Here is a 17,723-nt window from a genome sequence, read left to right as displayed (position 1 = left end):
GATATCAATACTGTATATTCTGTCATCCAATGAAATGTTAAAACCACTTGCCATACAGCATGTGGGCTAACAGAGCCAGGCATCAAACCCACAACCTCTCCTAAATGGTATGACATGTTCCCTTCTCATTGGGGTGCAAGCACCTCTGCTTTGATCTTCAGCCACTAATAAGAAGAGCAAAACATTTAATGAATGTAATAAATGCTGCTTTGATCTTCAATCTAAGCAGACACTGGTGAGAAACACAAAACACAAACTGTGAAATAAACTGCTCAGAATGTGCACATACGGTGTTTGTTGCCCTCCTTGGTTCGCCCTTAACAAATGTGGACTGCGGCGGCTTCCGTAGGAGTGTGAGTAGTCTGGGAGTGACGCCGCAGCGCTGAACGAGCAGAACATTTCTACTGTCAAGATGGCGACATCGGAGCCGGTAAGATAAAGCTAGGGGGTGAAAGAATCCACTCAGTTGCACGTAAATATCAGCCACGTCGTCCGCGTATGTGGCGGCACTATCACGCCGCCACACTTCTTTGACACGACAGCCGCCTTTTTTTGCGAAGTGTTCGAGTTTCGAGTGACAGACGCGTGGATTGGCGTGGATCAAAGCTAGCGTTAGCATGCACAGCAATGTGATGCATGAGACTTTGTTGGCAGGGAGGGACACAGTGGCTGTACGTCGTTCATTCAAACTCCACTCATTGGCGTCTTTTTCCCCACACCTACACGACTCTGTGTCTTCGTGTTGTTTTAATGAGTCTTTAGCTAATTTAAATACTCACACATTGACGATGCCTGTGGCATTTTTGACAGATTGGACACGTGTGTGTTTAGCTGGTCGCTAGCATAGCACATCTGTTAAAACTAACGCTAGCCAACGTTCACTTACATAAGATTTTATATATAAGAACCACCTGAGCAAATACTGAGCTCTCCAAGTAACACCGTTATCACAAAACGTTAAAACACAGAGGTGTAAATAGGCCGAGCAAAGTCAGCCACGGACTTTTCACAGTAGGCATATTTAGTCCCAATAAGATAATTTGCTTGCAACTCCATTATTATTATTGAATGTGTTATAATTATGTTATATGTTCAATTTTTACGTATTCATGAGATCCCTCAGCTACACTCCTATCACATATCCTGGTATAGATAGATGGATGGATAGATTGTAGGGATGCACAATATTATCGATATCGGCAGATATTGGCTTTATAATGTATTATCCGATATCGGCAAACGCACCAAAATCCGCCAATATGACTAATGACAGTAGGCTAAATAGGCTGCTATTGCCTACAACTATTGTTCTTTAGGGGTGGGATGGTACCACTTTTTTTGTGTGCAATATCGATATCACAAACTTGACTGTCTACCAATACTGATATTAGTCTAACACAGTCATACTGTGATGGCTTGAGGCAGGAAAGATTTCTTGTAACTAGTATATACTATAGAACAGTATTTCTGATCTTCCTGAAAGTGCCACCCGAGGAAGTTTGCATACCACTGGTGGTACACATACCACTTTTTGACAACTACATACTTACATGAATATCAGGGTAGCTTAGATTTTAATGAGCCTGTGTGTTTATTGTTCTCCTCCCTGTTGCCTTTAATTGTAGGAATTGTTCTCGTCGTAGAGCAGGTCACTCCTGTGGAAAATATAGGTCATGTGTTTCGACAATGTCGTGGTATTTAACTGTAGGTGACCTAAGTTACTCTAATGTAATCATGTCAAGTTAATTTTATCTAACTGGAACAGTTATACAGGTCACTTTTAGTGATGACGTTAAGCTAAACACAAGACCTACTTTGAGCTGCAGTGTGTTATGAATAGAGCTGTCACAAATGGTCTGCAATAAAAAAATAAAAGATATTAGTAATATATTATTAGAACTGCAGAAACCTCCTGGTTCAACTAAATTCAAATTGCCTTTCTCTCTCTCTCTCTTGAAAAATGTTATAAATGATTAAAGATTTTAACTATCAACCAAAGCTAATGAGAACTAGAGATAACACTCAAAGAGCACACACCTCCACCACCCACTCCTTAGGTCATAACCTACAGCCCCAAACAATTTCTCCAAAATCCATCCTTAACTTTTTAGTCCCAAGCTGCTCACAGACTAAATAGTTGTTTTTTCCACTTTTTTCGGCCCCGCTTGACCAGACTAGATGCTCATTGGCCCCCAGGTCATTTGAGTTTGACACCCCTGGTCTACAGTATAAACCACAGTAAAAATGTGTATTTGCTGTTTCATTGTAATGTGTCGTAATTGTTTAAAAATAAACATTTGATGTGTCTTGGAGAGCATTTTCCCAATTTTAGTACACTCAAATGATGAGTCATAATCTGTATTTGGGTTACCACCATGCCTACATCTCTAGAAAATCCAAATCTGTGCTCGAGTTAGGCTGCTTGCAGGCAGAAACATATGGTCAACCCCAAGGTTGAACATTTTTATAGTTAGCGTAAATACAAACTTTTTTTGCATAATTTCTTCATAATGTGTACAATGTGTTTTTTAAGAGGGGGAAAACCCCCCAATGTAAAATCTGAAGTTTTTTTTAGGCCGTATTGACCAGGCCTTAACCACAAACATGGTAAAAACTAATGAAATGACTCGGAGTGCACAAACCTCCGTTTCTCCTTCCGCAGTTTTCATTGTCAGAACACTCCCCGTCTCACAGCGCTTGTTTTCTTACAAATCCTGAGAAACAGATCTGTGTTATCACCATATTCTAATAATTCTGTCCTTGGACCATAACCTACATCCCCAAAAAAATTAAATCTGTCCTTTACTTTTTGAACTATGCTGCTCACAGACAAACATGGCCAACAACAGAACCTCCTTGGTGGAGGTAGTTGAATATTTTATTGTATCTATATATTTATATATATATATATCTATAAAATTTTCTTGGAAGAAATGATTAGAGTTAATAGGGCTTTTGACAATAATTAGTTCCCACTCTACAGCTGTAACCAAAATTCTTCATCTCGTGTCATGTCAGGAGATAAGTAAAATATTTATGCTCATCCCACCTCTACTGAAAGCCTGTGTTATTCTCCATGATTGTGCTGTATTAAATGTGTATGTGCATGTGTCTCTCTACAGAAAGCACCTGAAACTGAAGATCAACCGACTGACAGCCAGGTCGTTGCAAATCCCGAGCAGTATGTTAAACACCCCTTGCAAAACAGGTGAGAATAGAAAAACAGCTGCTGTGTTTGACAGGATGTTACAACTGAAATGTTGTTGGTTGCCATCAACTTTGTATTATTCTTATATTCAACAACTGACGCAAGTATCTGAGGAATCCAGTTTTGGTAAATTCTGGATGGATAGATAGACAGTGTATGTTAACATTTATTTAACCATTGGTAAATTAAGAGAGATAGAAATTATTCCTCTTAGTTCAGTGACACATTTCATCTCCGTTTAAGGGAAAGGCTTCACTTCCTCATTGAATCGGGGTCATTTTCTAATTTTGCGCCACTTGAATGTTGTAGTCATCGGTTTTTAAGGATCTTTCTTTTTTTAAGCTTAAATCAGAAACCTAAGATAGGCCTCAGGAGCATTCAGTCTGGGAATTGCCTAATAGTTCACTTAATAAGTCACTTTGTAGATCATTCTTCATATTTAGCCCAGCACAGCTTCACTTTTCTGTTGAATGGGAGATTCATTATAAATTTGATTTAAAGGGGACATATTATACCCTATTTCCCCCATTAAAATAGTTCCCTGGTGTCCTAATGAACATGTCAGTGACATGCTTTGGTCAAAATACCATAAAGATGAAGCATCATAGCAGTTCAATAACCCTGCTAAACCCGCCCCTTGCCCCTTTCAGAACGCTCGGTTTTCGTGCATGGTACCTTTATATGCAAATGAGACACAGGCAAACACACACCCACTTCTTCCAGGGGGTTTCTGATTTGTCCTCTTTACAGCGCTTTACAGCTCTATTCGTCTCCCCCTCCCTCCACTAGTTCTCTGACAATATCAACATGGCAGCATGCTCAGAAAACAGCGAGAGTGCCGTCACAGGAAGAGACGTCCTACATAAGGATCGAGCTGAACAGTGCCGAACTGTAAATCAGTTAAAAACACTTAGGTACAGCACCACTGATCGCCAGCGGTGCGCGGCGAGCTGCCTAAACTGCCGCCGTATGTTACTGTATCAGACCGGAGACCTCGCCACCGCTGACCAGCTCCAGTGCTCCGGGCAGTTTATGCAGCTCGCCGCTGGCGATCAGCGGTGCTGTCCCTAAGTATCCATGTGTCGGTGGTCTGTTCCTGTGACGGCACACATACAGCGACAGTTTAGGCAGCTCGCTTCTCGCCGCGCGCTGCTGGCGATCAGCGGTGACACAGTGAGTGCAGCACCGCTGCACAGAGAGTGCAGCACCGCTGCACAGAGAGTGCAGCACCGCTGATCGCCAGCGGCGAGCTGCATAAACTCTGATGTATGTGACTGTATCAGACTGAGTCTGTGCTCCGGTCATGGAGGATGTACTGAACAAATATTTTTAATTAGGACGTGTCAGAATGGTCAGTTATGAGCTCTGTGTGACCTTTTCTTAACAATGTGTGTGTTTGTACGTCGGTGAAATACGTCCCCTGACTAAATACAGCGACTGCTGGCCGCAGTCTGATGTGAAGTGGTGCGAACACACGTTTGCTGACTATCCGGCACATTAGCTTCATATATAAAATCCTCTGTAAAACACTGTGCTCCACTGTGCAGCCACCAACAGCACACTTGTCCCTCCGCGTTGACATAATACCGCTCTTCCTCCCTCGCCTGCACTCTCGCAGGGACAAGGTGGAGCTAAGGTGGAGCTCTCGAAGTAAACTTACTGGTGGGGCGGTAACATTCGCGGTGAAATGCGCATGCTGCCGTCATAAGCGCAGGGAATTCAACATTGAGTGTTTTTGCGTAATATGTCCCCTTTAAAACCGTATATATTTGAAGTTAAACTAGTGTTGTTGTCTCATATCCCTGCTCCAGCAGTCAGCATGAATGGGCCTTTCGTTAATAAGTGACTGAGTTAGTCAGATAAATGTAGTGTGAGTTTGGCGTAAAGATTACCAAGACTTTGTTTGTCCGTAACAGGTGAAGTTCAGCCAAAGAACCCAAACAAGCAGCCATAAAGCAGGTTCAGGCATGAGCGTGGTTGTCAAATTTGCCAAAAATATGTAAATAAGTTGCTGTGTTCATGCACAAACACATCCACCTCTAACTGTCTCACTGGCTGTTTTGTAAACATTGAGCCTATTTGGTTACAACATCACCAAACCAAAAAATGTATTTTCGTCAGTTTCTGGCACCATTATCAGTGAAGCCATAATGTTTCCTCAAGGTAGTTAGATTATGTCTGAATCTAGTACATGTATTTCATAACATCACTAAAGGTAGACGGATTCATCGGGTGGGCCGATTAATCAGTACGATGTTTGCAATTTTTTAGGCCAGCATAGGCCCGTAATATGTATTAATCTCATTACAAATTACACATTTTTGTTCTCAGAAACATAAATATTGTCTTTTTGTTAATAATAGTTAATATTTAGTTTATGCATTATTTTTATATAGCTGCACTGCCGTAATTCAATAATTGTTTATTGATATGAAGCATTTTTAGTATTTGTCATCATTATATTTTATCAGATAGAGGGAAAAAATAAAATTTCAGTATCGGTATAGACCCTAGAAAAATCAATATCCATCGACCTCTATACAACATCACCTTTACATTATTTGCTATAATTCTTGTCAATGTGGTTTTGACTGTGTTCGGTTCAGATGAATCCACTGATGACTGCGAAGTTAACATAATCACCTGCCAAGTTTCAAGTTATGTAACAGTTTTTAGTGAAGTTAATACAAAGACTGCGTCTCTCAGTCACTGTTGATCCCTTCTCCTCACGTGTGTTCGCTTTATTTCAAAATACCAATCCACAGTTAAAATAATAGCTACATGTGTTTGGTAATCCTGTTCCCACGCCCACGCCGTGGGGGGGGGAGTGTTTGCTCGCTCGTTGAGGATTTTAAACAATTTAAGATGCTCTATGATATGTTAGTCTGGCAGACTTAAGAGACGTGAGGAGACAGGCTCATCATCGATCAATCACTGGCTTAATTTACTCTCTGACCTGTTTGTTTACATTTCAAAACATGTATACAAACTGTCCTTGGCTGGATTCCCCATAGTAGTGCCGACTCATCTCTCCACCTGTGTTGTGCAATAACGTGTGGAGTAAGTTGCGACATGACACAACTGCATTTTTGTCTCATGATTTGGTTTTGTTCAGTTTATTAATATCTGCGTGTGTGGCACATGGGCCAGGTTGATGGTTGGTTGCTGTGAGGGTGGAGGGGCCACAAGGTTCATGTGATGTCCTCTCATTACCCTCATCCCTCCCCCTTCTAGCCCCTTCCTGGGTATAGGTGAAAGAATAACAGCACCATCATAAACAAAGGCTGTATTTGTCATGCTTCTGACGGTCGGCTCTCTGTTCTTTTGCACTGATGTTTGTGACCAGCTGCTGTGTTTTGTTGTTATTTTGGGTGTGTAGCTGTGTAGGGTTGTGTTCCAAACTTAAAGGGCTGTTTCACCCTTTTTTTTCCACTTGGTCAAGTGAAGAATGTGGCTGTGTTTGTTCATTCACATTCTATTACAGAGTTGGATCAAATTTGCAATAAATAACTGGAAATATTTAAGAAGCTGAAAAATCAGTTTGTTTTACTTTGTTTTACTGTTACTTTGTTTATTTTAATAATAAAATAAAGGTTGCACCCAATTTCACACCCATGAAATTGGATTTTTAAATTATGTACTATGCTACTATGAATGAATTGTTACAGCAAATATCTACATCGCCACTGGATTCCTCCCACATCTTCTGATGTTACTCAAAGCGGTGCTATGACTTGGATTTTGTGTTTAGCAAACATGTAGTTTGTGTTGAAGTTTCCATTAAAAACTGTTACTTATATGTCATTTGTTTCAAAGTTGTGTCAACTTTGGTGCAATGTCAACGATTTAAACCTTCAAAGTTATTACAACGCTGGCTTATGTTTAATTTTTTTAATACATATCATTCCCAGCAAATGCATTTTTTGTTTGGTTTTTTAGTCTAGAAAAGAAATTCCTTTAATTCTGTTTTTAAGGTTTTTTGGCAGTGCTATGCTTCTGAGTGTTTCTGATTCCCGTCTGTCCCCCTCTCCATCTATCTCAGATGGGCCCTGTGGTATTTCAAAAATGACAAGAGCAAAAGCTGGACAGAGAACTTGCGTCTCATTTCCAAATTTGACACAGTGGAAGACTTTTGGGCGTAAGTTTTCTCTTAATTATTCTGCAGTGTAATTACAGTGTGTGTGTGTGTGTGTGTGTGTGTGTGTAAATTATCTCATTAATGCACATGATCACAAGGAGGAATTGTTTTCAGCCTTGAACATGATATTTTATCTACAATACAACTGTATACATTTTTAAAGCTTTATCAAATTTACACGGGTGTGAATGTTCATCTACCTCATTCATTGTACGTTGTTCTGCAGTATGATTTGATGTGGTTATTGTGTTACAGCCACTTACTACAGGTTTTACTTGTAGTGGCACATTTTTGCATAAAACGTACACAGAACATATTTCTCAGATTTAAACACTTGCTCTGCATTAATGGTGTTAAATTATCATTCCCTCCAGTGTACCTTTCATTTCAGCCATGTCGGATCAAGCTGAAATTTTTGTTTATTGCTGTTTTTGTTTTGTTTCTTTTTACAGATTATACAACCACATACAGCAACCAAGCAAACTTGGCTTTGGCTGCGATTATTGCTTATTTAAGGTAATTTAAACTTAAAATGTTTTTTATTCATGTGAAATGTGACAGATTTTGTGGCAGCAGAGTCAACATCTCATTGAAAGTTTATAGAGATGCAACAGATTAAAGAAACAATTTTACCAGTTAGATTTTATGTTGTGTAGTTTAACCGTGTTCAATTAAACTTGCTAGGATGGGATTAAGCCGATGTGGGAGGATGACAGGAACAAGCTGGGAGGTCGATGGCTGATGACTCTCAATAAACAACAGAGACACAACGACCTCGACCGCTACTGGATGGAAACGGTACAAAATACTGTGTTTTGTTGAGCTTCATACATCAACGCTGTTGTTCTTTTTTTCACGTAAAACTCAAAGATTGAGAGCATAATTAAAAGAAGAAAAAAGGAAAGTATAAATTAATATATAGAGTGTGTTTTCCAGCTCTTGTGTTTAGTTGGTGAGTCGTTCGATGAGGCGAGTGAAGATGTGTGCGGCGCTGTTGTCAACGTCAGACCTAAAGGTGACAAAATAGCCATCTGGACGAGCAACTGCCAAAACAGGGATGCCATCATGACGATAGGGTAAGTCATCAGGCTGAATGAATTTTGAATAAATATTGTGTTGCGATTACTGATGGGAACTGCGTCACTGATGTGATCTGCGATATCAGAGGGAATGGTAATTTCACATTATTCTCATTTTCATTCAAAAAACACATTTATAAATGATTACTGTGTGATATTTGTGCAGGTCTGTGAGAAACAATAATAAAAAAAATTGCAATTGGCCGATTTCAATAAAAATGAGATTAATTGTTCAGCCCTAGTAAGTAGTAAAGTCACAGTCTTAGCTTGTTTCCATCATGATACGATGTAGAACGTGACACAACAGATAAGAATGGAGCAGCTCGGTTATTTTTCTGCTTGGTTTGTGGCCATTTGTCTCACCAAGACGTCCATCTTTGTATGAGAATATACTGCAGGAGTCCCAAAGGAGTGACGCTTTTCTGTCACCCAATCAGCTGTCTGGCGTGGGTCTAGCTCCACCCATACGTACCATTACTCTGGTACCCCAAGGGATAATGTTCCTAATGTAAATGCAAAGAAATACATACCGTACCGCGCCCAACAGCTTCTGTTAATATCAGCATAAAGCAAAGATGTCCACTAGAGGGCGACACTACATTAGCGTTCACCCCCCCGTCACTGAGTTGACCTTCCGTCTTTGTCTCCACAGGCAACTTTATAAAGAGCGCCTGAACATCCCCATCAAAGCCATCATTGGCTACCAGTCGCATGATGACACGTCCAGCAAGAGCGGATCCACCACCAAGAACATGTACTCTGTTTGAAACCCTCTCCAAAAAACAAAAACAAACAACAACCCTCTTTCAACTTCCTGTAGATTTAAACAATTACCAATCCGCAACATCACATTAATAACTTTTTGAGTTGTCAACTACTGTAGTGTCCTTTCCTTTTACCGAAAAGACAGTTGTTCTTGGTGTGTAGTGTTGGAGCTCCCCCCCCCCACACACACACAACATGAGATATAACAGTGGAGAGGTTTTCAAAATAAGAGGATTTGGATGAATATGTTATACACAAGCATCAGCTAGAGAACACAAGTCACTTCCCTTTTAGAACTGAAAAGTAATCATACCAGTAACCTTCCCTCCTTACAAAACATACGCGTTCCTCACCTCACAGAAGAAGATGATAGACAACTTATCCTGTCAAAGGGCAAATTTTAAGAGCAATTTTAACTAGATTTTTTCCAGAAGTGTTAAGCATGAGCTGGACTTTCAGACACACCGGTTTGAAAAATCTACAGTATCTTTAAAGATTTGTTAAAAAGCTGTGGTCACAAATCCAAAGTGTATGGTTTGGATAAAGGTCACTTTTTTTGTTTCAGCCATGCTGGAACTGTGGAATATTGCTTGTAGTACTATTTGAACTTTATTTTTTCCTTCCCCTTACATTTATTTATAATGTATGCATTGCAGTTGATAGTTAACACAACCATGAAATCTGGTGTTTTTTTTCAAATTGTTTTTTTTTTCCTTTTTCTCTTCTCTCTTTCTTTTCCTTTTTTGTTATTGAGGTTGATCATGTGGACTACTGCATATAGATGACATTTTTTACAGTGTACCATACAGTAAAGATGCTGACATACATAGGTGTGCTTTTCACTGTTTTCTTCCTAACAAAAAACTGTAGATAATGTCGCACTTCTCTCTTGGTTGATGCGAAGGAAAGATGATATTCATTGTGAAATGACTGCTCATAATGTATCTTTATTATCTGTAATTCCAGGATGTATATTACCTTCTTTCAAGTAAAGGTTAAGTGCTTTGCATTAAAACCAGAACCACGTTGCCTCAGTTTGTCTTTAGGTTCCCTGCGAATGTTCAACCAAGCTACGGTAGTTCGGCCGGGCGACGGTAGCTCAGTGGTAGAGCGAGTCGATGTGTCCTTGGGCAAGACACTTAACCCCACGTTGACAGAAAAATGTGCTGCATGTGCTGTATGAAAGTGTGAGTGAATGGCAAAACTGTATAATAAAGCAGCTTTCAATAGTGATCAAGACTAGAACATACAGACCATTTACCATTCGTGAACGCATATATTTAATGCATAAATGCAATTTCATGCATTTAGGCATATAGACATGGTCAAGAAACTGGATTAGGTCCAAACCAAGCATCAGGATGAAGAAGAAAGTAGGTTTTTTTTACATGACTGAGTGGAGTTGAACAATAGTTTTTAAATTCAAGCAATTATAGGAATGTTGGAAACACTAAATAGTTCTCTTTTTACTTTAGAGTTTAGTAGTCGTAATAACACTCGTCACCTTACAGGACACGGTTAAAAGAGCAGCAAAATACAACATTCAAAGCTAAAACCTTAAAACAAGAGCTTAAAAGAAGTTAATACATTGATGTGGTTGAGCTCCATCTTGTTTTATATCCAAAACACAATCAAAATTGAACTGAAGAGCAGCAAAATACAACATTCAAAGCTAAAACCAGCTGCAAATATGTCTCCATGATGCCAGAGATTAAAAGGATAGTGGTTATGAAGAGAACCATCTCTGAACACACGTCAAACCTTGAAGTAAATGAGCTACAGCAGCAGAAGACCACACTGGGAGCCACTCCTGCCACTTTATCAGGTCTACCTGTGTACCTAATAAAGTGGCCAGTGAGTGTAGGACTTTGCCACATGAGGGCGTTGGAAACGAGCTGTCAACACTTGAATTTATTTTATTTTTTTAAATTTAGATACTTTATTAATCCCCTTTGGGATATTATTCTCTGCATGTTGACCCATCCTAGAATTAGGAGCAGTGGGCTGCCACACTGAGTAGCGCCCGGGGAGCAATGGGGGCTGGGTACCTACCTCAGTGGTACCCCAGCCCTTTCGACCTGGTGGGGACTTGAACCGGTGACCTTCCGGTTACAAGCCACTTTCTAGAAAATGTGGGCAGCCTGTGATGAGGTGAATGTGTTGGCAAACCATTTCTTATTTTCACTGACAGCTGTATCGTCTTTAGGCTTTCATTTGATTTTTGGTTTTAGTGCTGAAAATCAAAGACACAAAAACATAAATACGGGATCTCAAATGACAGAAACAAAACCTGCTGTTGTATCAAAACCATTTATTTCAGTAGCTGCTTTACGTTGTTAACAGTAAGTGGATTACACCGAAACGCCACACCAATTTATTATTGCATACACATACACAGAACAAAGTGCACATAAATAGACCACACCTAATAAATGTGGTAATGGAAAAATAACAACCAACACCCACTATTGATTGTGCTACATCTCAGCCTGTTGGGAGAGTTTCCCCTCCTTGTTTTCCATAGACAGAGTGAATAAAGTGTCAGAACAGAATTTGTCACTCAGTAAAACATCCAGTCAAACAGGATTCTGTGCTCTTACAGGAATTTTATGCTTTTCTTGTAACGTCCTCCGCCCTTCAAAGGCCGGGCAAAGGTATTTCGGTAGACGATACAAAAAAAACTAACAGTGCAGTGTGTTTAAAGATGATCTGAAGGCTTTTGCAAAAAAAAAAGAAAAGTCTTCAGGAGTGATTTAGACCACTTCTCATTGTTGGATAGTTCCATAATGTGAGGAGCCTAGAAACTGAATGCTGCCTCTCCATGTTTAGTTCTGACAGACAGACGACCTGAGCGGTCTGGATGCTTCATAACTTAACTGCAGCTCAGACATGTGCGTAAAGCGTTCAGTGCTTTCTTTGACGAAAGAGGAAGCAAGTGAAAGGATCTGAGAACGGGACGTAATCTCATTTTTCTGGTATGTTTATGTGTGTGCTCGTAAAGGACCTTTTCTGGCATGAACACTGACTGTATGAGGACCAGTATTTCTCAAGGAGACCATAAACTGGTCCTAATGAGGCAGAACCACAATTCTACATTATAAGAGTTGTGGTTAGGTTAAGGCAGAGGTCTTGAACTTAATCGCCGCTTAAATGTTTTTTTAGTTACAGCTTAATTTTGCATCATTAATACATTGTTATCGTGAACTATATATTGTTCCATATAACACAGACACTCCTGAAATCCGTCTGGCCCCCTACTGTCCTGACCAGATGCTCAGTGGCCCCTGAGGTCACTTGAGATTGAGACCCCCAGGTCAAGGTTAAGGTTTAAGCTTTAACCGGTTATAGTAGAGTAAAGGTTAGGGATTAGGCTTTGTTTAAGACATCCAAAAGAATGGACTCCAATTCTGAATCACTCAACCCAATGAACAGCACTTTTCAATCTTAGGTTAATTTCTCTGTGGCAAAATGACAACATCCTGTGTAAAAAGAAATATGCAATTTTTTCAATAAATAAGGAAACATATACAGAAGAGAAATGTCCACTAATCGAGATCATACAACCTCAGACAGTATTCAGGAGAAATACACACAAAGTGTTTAATAGTCTGTGTAAGCAGAGCCACGGTCCAGCCTCTGTCTTTGCAGATTTCTGTCTTACTGAGTCCGTCCTGTGAGCTTCGGCTGGACTGTGTCAGTCTCACATCAGGACAGCGACAGCATGATCAGCTTCTCTTCCTCGCGTGTGCTCAGCAGATTTGAAATCATGAAGGAGGAGAAGAAGTAAAACTCCATGACGTAGCTGAGCTCAAACAACTCCAGGTTGACACTGAGCATCCACTCAAACACAGCAGACATGTGTTTGTAGTAGTCCAGGTGCTGGGCAAAGAAAATGGCATCTGAAGGTTTTCACGTTAAGGCATAAATACACAAGATCAACTATCGCTAGCCTATTCAACAGGCGGCCCATGGGCCACATGTGGCCCGTGACCAACTTCATCGTGTTCCCAGCCTGCGGTTCCACCAGAAACACTGAGAAAAAAAACTGAGATGACAAGCAACTTTATTTTTTATTTCAAATAGTGACAGCTAATACTGTAATACACTCTGAGGTGTGCAAAGCACAGGTTCAAATAAGACCAAAATAATTTATTTTATTATATTTTTAATGTACTTTTTAAATTTGTCCTCAAGAATTCCATATATATGAAATGTGCTATGTAAATAAAATGTACTTACTTACTTAAATGGAACTCACTTAAGTTTAAGAACTTTTGATTCATTTGCATCATAAATATGTTTTTCAATGTGACTCATATGCCACTGTGTGACAAATCAAACACCTTTATTGTGAAATTATGTAAAATAGCTGTGTTATGTGTTTTTCACCTACACAGCTGGACTTTTCTTCACTTGACCGCCCACTACTGACCAGACTGTGCAGCCCTGTAACCTCACATTTTACCTTCCACAATCTCACTCAATATTTCCAGGTTAAAAAGAAAATGAATAGTAAATAAAATATGATATCATATATATATATATTATACAAAATAGACTGAAATGTGTTTGAAATGCCTTTGTTATGTTAATTTCACACAGAAATTTGATATTTTTGAATAGTTTTACAGGGAATTTCGACACTCACCAGACATTTTCCTTCCACTCCAAGCATAAACCAGGCGTGCATCAACATGTTGTGCCATAGTGTCTCACACCCTAAACCTCTCCAGTAAAGCCACTGTGCAGTGAAACAGTGTCATATGTAAAGAGTATTGAAGGTAAACAGTGGTTAAAGATTGATGTGGTTAAAATACCATTGAAACAAATCTGCATCAGTTACGTGAACTATACACAGCGACCAGTCCTACTTTGTAAACAGAGCAGCGGACTGGATTCATAAAAGGTCTGCGGTGCCACAGAGCAGCTGAGGAGTTTTACACAGCCGTTACTGCTCAAGTGACCCTTTGACCTCAGCTGAATAAAGCCACACCAAAATAAACTTGTTCAGTTTACAATCATTCAGCCAAAAGTTCATTTCCATTCAACGTTTGTAAAAAAGGATACAGCCGACAGTGAGAATGGTTTGGATCACAGTGGAGGCGATGCGTAGCGGGTAGAGGAACTTTTCGTATCCTGACAGCACGCACTTGGCGGTCAGCGAGGTGAGCAGCACGGTGTAGAAGCAGATGCACATGAAGCTGATGGCGGCTCCGAGGTAGTGGAGGAGTGGCAGGTAACCAGGCTGTGGACGAGTGAGGCAGAGGAACCAGAGGTTGAAATGATCTACAATAATATGTAACATATATTATGAGAATTTTGTGTCAAAAGTATGATCATTGCAACTGAGTGTTTTGATGGTGGGAGGAAATTCACACAGACATGCAATCTCCACACAGAAAGGGAATCGAACCCAGCACCTTCTTGCTGTGAGGCAACAGTACTAACCACTGCCACTTATTTTTTTCATAATAAGTAAAAGTCGAACGTTAAAGTTTATGACATTTACTGTACCTTTCTGATATAAAATGTACTTAAGTTTTCGAAGTAAAAGTATTAAAAAAGTGTGGATTGTGTAATAGTAGCTCAGTGTCTTGTCTTAAGACAAGTGTTGCATGCGTGTGAATGTCAAAACTATGGTGTAAAGCAGCTCATCAAGACTAGAAAAGCTCGATACAAATACAGACCGTTGAGTAGCAAAGATAGTTAGAGGAAACGTAGTGGCGTAAAAGTAAAAGTTGCTAGAAATATAAATAACAAAGTAAAGCACAGACACGTGAATTTTGTACTTAAGTGCAGTAACAAAAAAGTATTTATACTTTGTTACTTACAACACAAGAACATCAACAGAAGTTACACACTCGAGCTTTAAACTGCACCATTTACATTTCTTACTAAAAAAAAACATGCGAGATATCGACTGTATAATCTCAATCGCAACGGGACAAAGTCAGTCCCGGTGCAAAGTGAAGATCTTATTGTTTTATCATTCCTATGATAAAGAAGAAGTAAACATTGCACAGTACACTATGTACCTCTGACAAGTGCAGTACTCACGTTGCAGTTTCCGGCTGCGAATGCCCCCATGGCTGCCACCACACCGAAGACCAGGGCAAACTTACTCTGCATGGAATGACACGCGTGTCTCTCCATCACATGTGCATGATGGAGTAAGCAAAACAGCAGGACTGAAGAGGACAGGCAGCACAGTCAAAGGTGTGCTTTAGTACATACACATCACACATACAGAATAGAATGAGTCAACGTTACACTGGGCAGGTAAACTCACAGAGAAAGGATCCAGCGTTGATTGTCGCCGTAAAAAGTGAATTCTCTGGTGCACTGACTCCACTGGAGCTGCAATCGTAGGTCGTTCAGATAATTAAGTATTTGGTTCCATATTTAAAGATTAAATCAAGTCAACTCTATTTTTTTTTTTACCTGATAGTAGGAACACGGCAACAGTTAGTGGACCTATTCCCGTCGCAGTATATGTCACTCCCCCTGAGAGCAAGTTAATGAAGTTTTAAGAATCTGTCACATCCAACTGAGTGGGACTTTTCTAACTTAAGAAGATAGCACTAATGCAACGTCATGGATGTTTAGCTGCAGTTAAACCCCACAGAAAAAGAACAAGGAGAACAAGAAGAGCAAGAGGATAAGGTGAGGACAGGAGATAAGGAAAGGACATGCGATGAGAAGAAAGACAGAATATGACACTCTGGGCATTGCATCATCGTGGACAGAAGCTGCTGTTAAAGAAGAAAAGGAACTGATCACAGATATTGATAAACGACTTACCAGTCGTTGAGGGCGCACACGTGATAGTTGGCCAAAGCTAGGCCGTATCTGGATGTGTAAAAACAAATGAAAAGAAATTTAATGAAACCATTTGGACTGACTGCCCAACATTTAATGTTGTGAAGCAACATTAAAATGAAGGTAAATCATTAGCAGCTCATTTCTACTGAATCCACCAGTGTGTGACAAGGTCGTTCTAGTTAAGGAAATAATGAAAATCTAAACTGCAAAAACATTTTTGTTAACTGAAATAAGTTTACAGTTAAAAGAAAAAACCCAGCTAACTAACTGAAACAGAATTGTATGTTTATAAAACTAACTGAAATTGTAGCGAAAAAGTGCTTAGTTATTGTCTTTGTAAATGTATTTCACTCATAAACCTTTTGGGTTTCTTTTTTATGATATAAGAAGTTGTATATTATTAGCACCTGTGTGAGCACTAAGGGGAAAAATGGCATCTTTTGTTGGGTTTCTTTTAATGACACAATACTTATTATGACCATCTTGTAACCTGGCAAATGCTCCATAATACAAAAAACAAAAAAAACCAAAACAAATTAAAACTAAAACATAATTTAAAAAACAAAAAGTCAAAATCCAAAATCTATTACAATCTTGGGCTGTGAGAATCTGTGAGATGTAGAATAAATACGTTTCTGATTCTACAAAACTTACGGCAGCAACAAACAATTGAAGAAGAGACTTCATCTAACCACATGGTTCCAGTGACTTTACTGTCCATTTTCGACCAGCACCTGATTTTTTGGTGTACATTTGTCACTGGACGACTCACCTGAATGTGCAATAACGTCCATATGAATTCATATTCAGTGTATAAAGTGTAAAAAAGCATGCACATCAATGAACAATAAAAAACAGGTGACTATAATTGGAATGTCCTGGCTGATGGGTGAACGTCACACATAACATGTGCTGTGAAAAACTAAAAGGAAGTAAATGACAAAGCAGAAACAGGAGAGCAAAACCAATCACTGCACGTTATATCTGATGTCTAACACAGATTAATAATAATTCAAAGACATCTCTGATTTAGAGATTAGCACATCTCAGTTGAGTAATCCTATTTTTATATAATGCTTTGTCATTTCTCAACTGTCTGTTGCGCACACCCTGAGGCAGACCAAAATTTGTCAAGCTTGTATTTCACCTCCGGCTTAAAATGTTGGCAGTCAGCGAGTTTTTAAAGTTTAAATAAATAATAATTTAAATGTATGAACACACACATCCTGCCATGATATTTCATCAGTATGACATCCTTGAACCAGCTTCTTGAACATGTTCATAGGTGAAAATGACAAAGATTCTGTGAGATTCTGGTTACTTACACGGTCCATGTGCCAATAAATGACACCAGGGAGAGGACGATGGGGAAAATGATCCAGAGCATCACGTCTTGATGGTGAGGAAGAAGAATAATAAAAACTTTTTCCACTTGTCCTGGCAGCTTTTTTTCTCCAAACACTCAGCAGGCAAACGTCCGTGTTTGTGTGTAAAGTCCTTGTGTAATCAGCCTCATAACTACAGTGCAAGAGCTCTTTCAGCTCAAAACTGACAATAAGCTTGTGGTTCAGGTTTGGGAGACTTGTGCGTATGTCAGACTTCAGACTTACGTCACTCAGATGTACAGTTGCTTTATGGGGCAGTCGCTCTTTCTGTGCCACTCCTTTGAGGCACCACCTTCTTCTGTCAGCAGAAACGTTGGGAAACATGG

The 17,723-nt window shown here is 39.6% G+C and overlaps 2 protein-coding genes across 2 annotated transcripts; one reads left to right on the top strand and one right to left on the bottom strand.

The window, feature by feature from the left end:
* The first annotated feature begins 359 nt into the window (after positions 1-359).
* On the top strand, positions 360-10,224 carry eif4e1c (eukaryotic translation initiation factor 4E family member 1c). Its single transcript, XM_044046670.1, has 7 exons — positions 360-430; positions 3,123-3,208; positions 7,251-7,346; positions 7,799-7,862; positions 8,031-8,144; positions 8,283-8,422; positions 9,078-10,224. The coding sequence occupies exons 1-7, from the start codon at positions 413-415 to the stop codon at positions 9,190-9,192; spliced, it is 633 nt and encodes a 210-aa protein (XP_043902605.1). The 5' UTR covers positions 360-412; the 3' UTR covers positions 9,193-10,224.
* Positions 10,225-11,484: 1,260 nt separating this feature from the next.
* On the bottom strand, positions 11,485-17,643 carry si:dkey-228d14.5 (uncharacterized protein LOC796266 homolog). The gene is made up of 7 exons (XM_044045231.1): positions 17,338-17,643; positions 15,992-16,039; positions 15,632-15,694; positions 15,480-15,547; positions 15,248-15,378; positions 14,258-14,435; positions 11,485-13,089 (listed from the first exon to the last, which is right to left on the bottom strand). The coding sequence occupies exons 1-7, from the start codon at positions 17,397-17,399 to the stop codon at positions 12,896-12,898; spliced, it is 744 nt and encodes a 247-aa protein (XP_043901166.1). The 5' UTR covers positions 17,400-17,643; the 3' UTR covers positions 11,485-12,895.
* Positions 17,644-17,723: the final 80 nt, after the last annotated feature.

Source organism: Solea senegalensis, linkage group LG15 (genome assembly GCF_019176455.1).
Source record: "Solea senegalensis isolate Sse05_10M linkage group LG15, IFAPA_SoseM_1, whole genome shotgun sequence".
Classification (NCBI taxonomy): Eukaryota; Metazoa; Chordata; class Actinopteri; order Pleuronectiformes; family Soleidae; genus Solea; species Solea senegalensis.
The sequence above is the reverse complement of the archived record's forward strand: the minus strand, read 5'-3'. Positions and strand labels throughout refer to the sequence as shown.

Bases quoted from the DNA above. Each gene is read 5' to 3' on its own strand.
- eif4e1c (XM_044046670.1), top strand. The intron at 3,209-7,250 runs GTGAGAATAGAA...CATCTATCTCAG, and splicing joins AAACACCCCTTGCAAAACAG to ATGGGCCCTGTGGTATTTCA. The intron at 8,423-9,077 runs GTAAGTCATCAG...TTGTCTCCACAG, and splicing joins GATGCCATCATGACGATAGG to GCAACTTTATAAAGAGCGCC.
- si:dkey-228d14.5 (XM_044045231.1), bottom strand. From the start codon at position 17,399: ATGCTCTGGATCATTTTCCCCATCGTCCTCTCCCTGGTGTCATTTATT. The intron at 15,548-15,631 runs GTAAAAAAAAAA...CTACGATTGCAG, and splicing joins TGCCGTGTTCCTACTATCAG to CTCCAGTGGAGTCAGTGCAC. The intron at 15,379-15,479 runs GTGAGTTTACCT...TGTCCTCTTCAG, and splicing joins CAACGCTGGATCCTTTCTCT to TCCTGCTGTTTTGCTTACTC.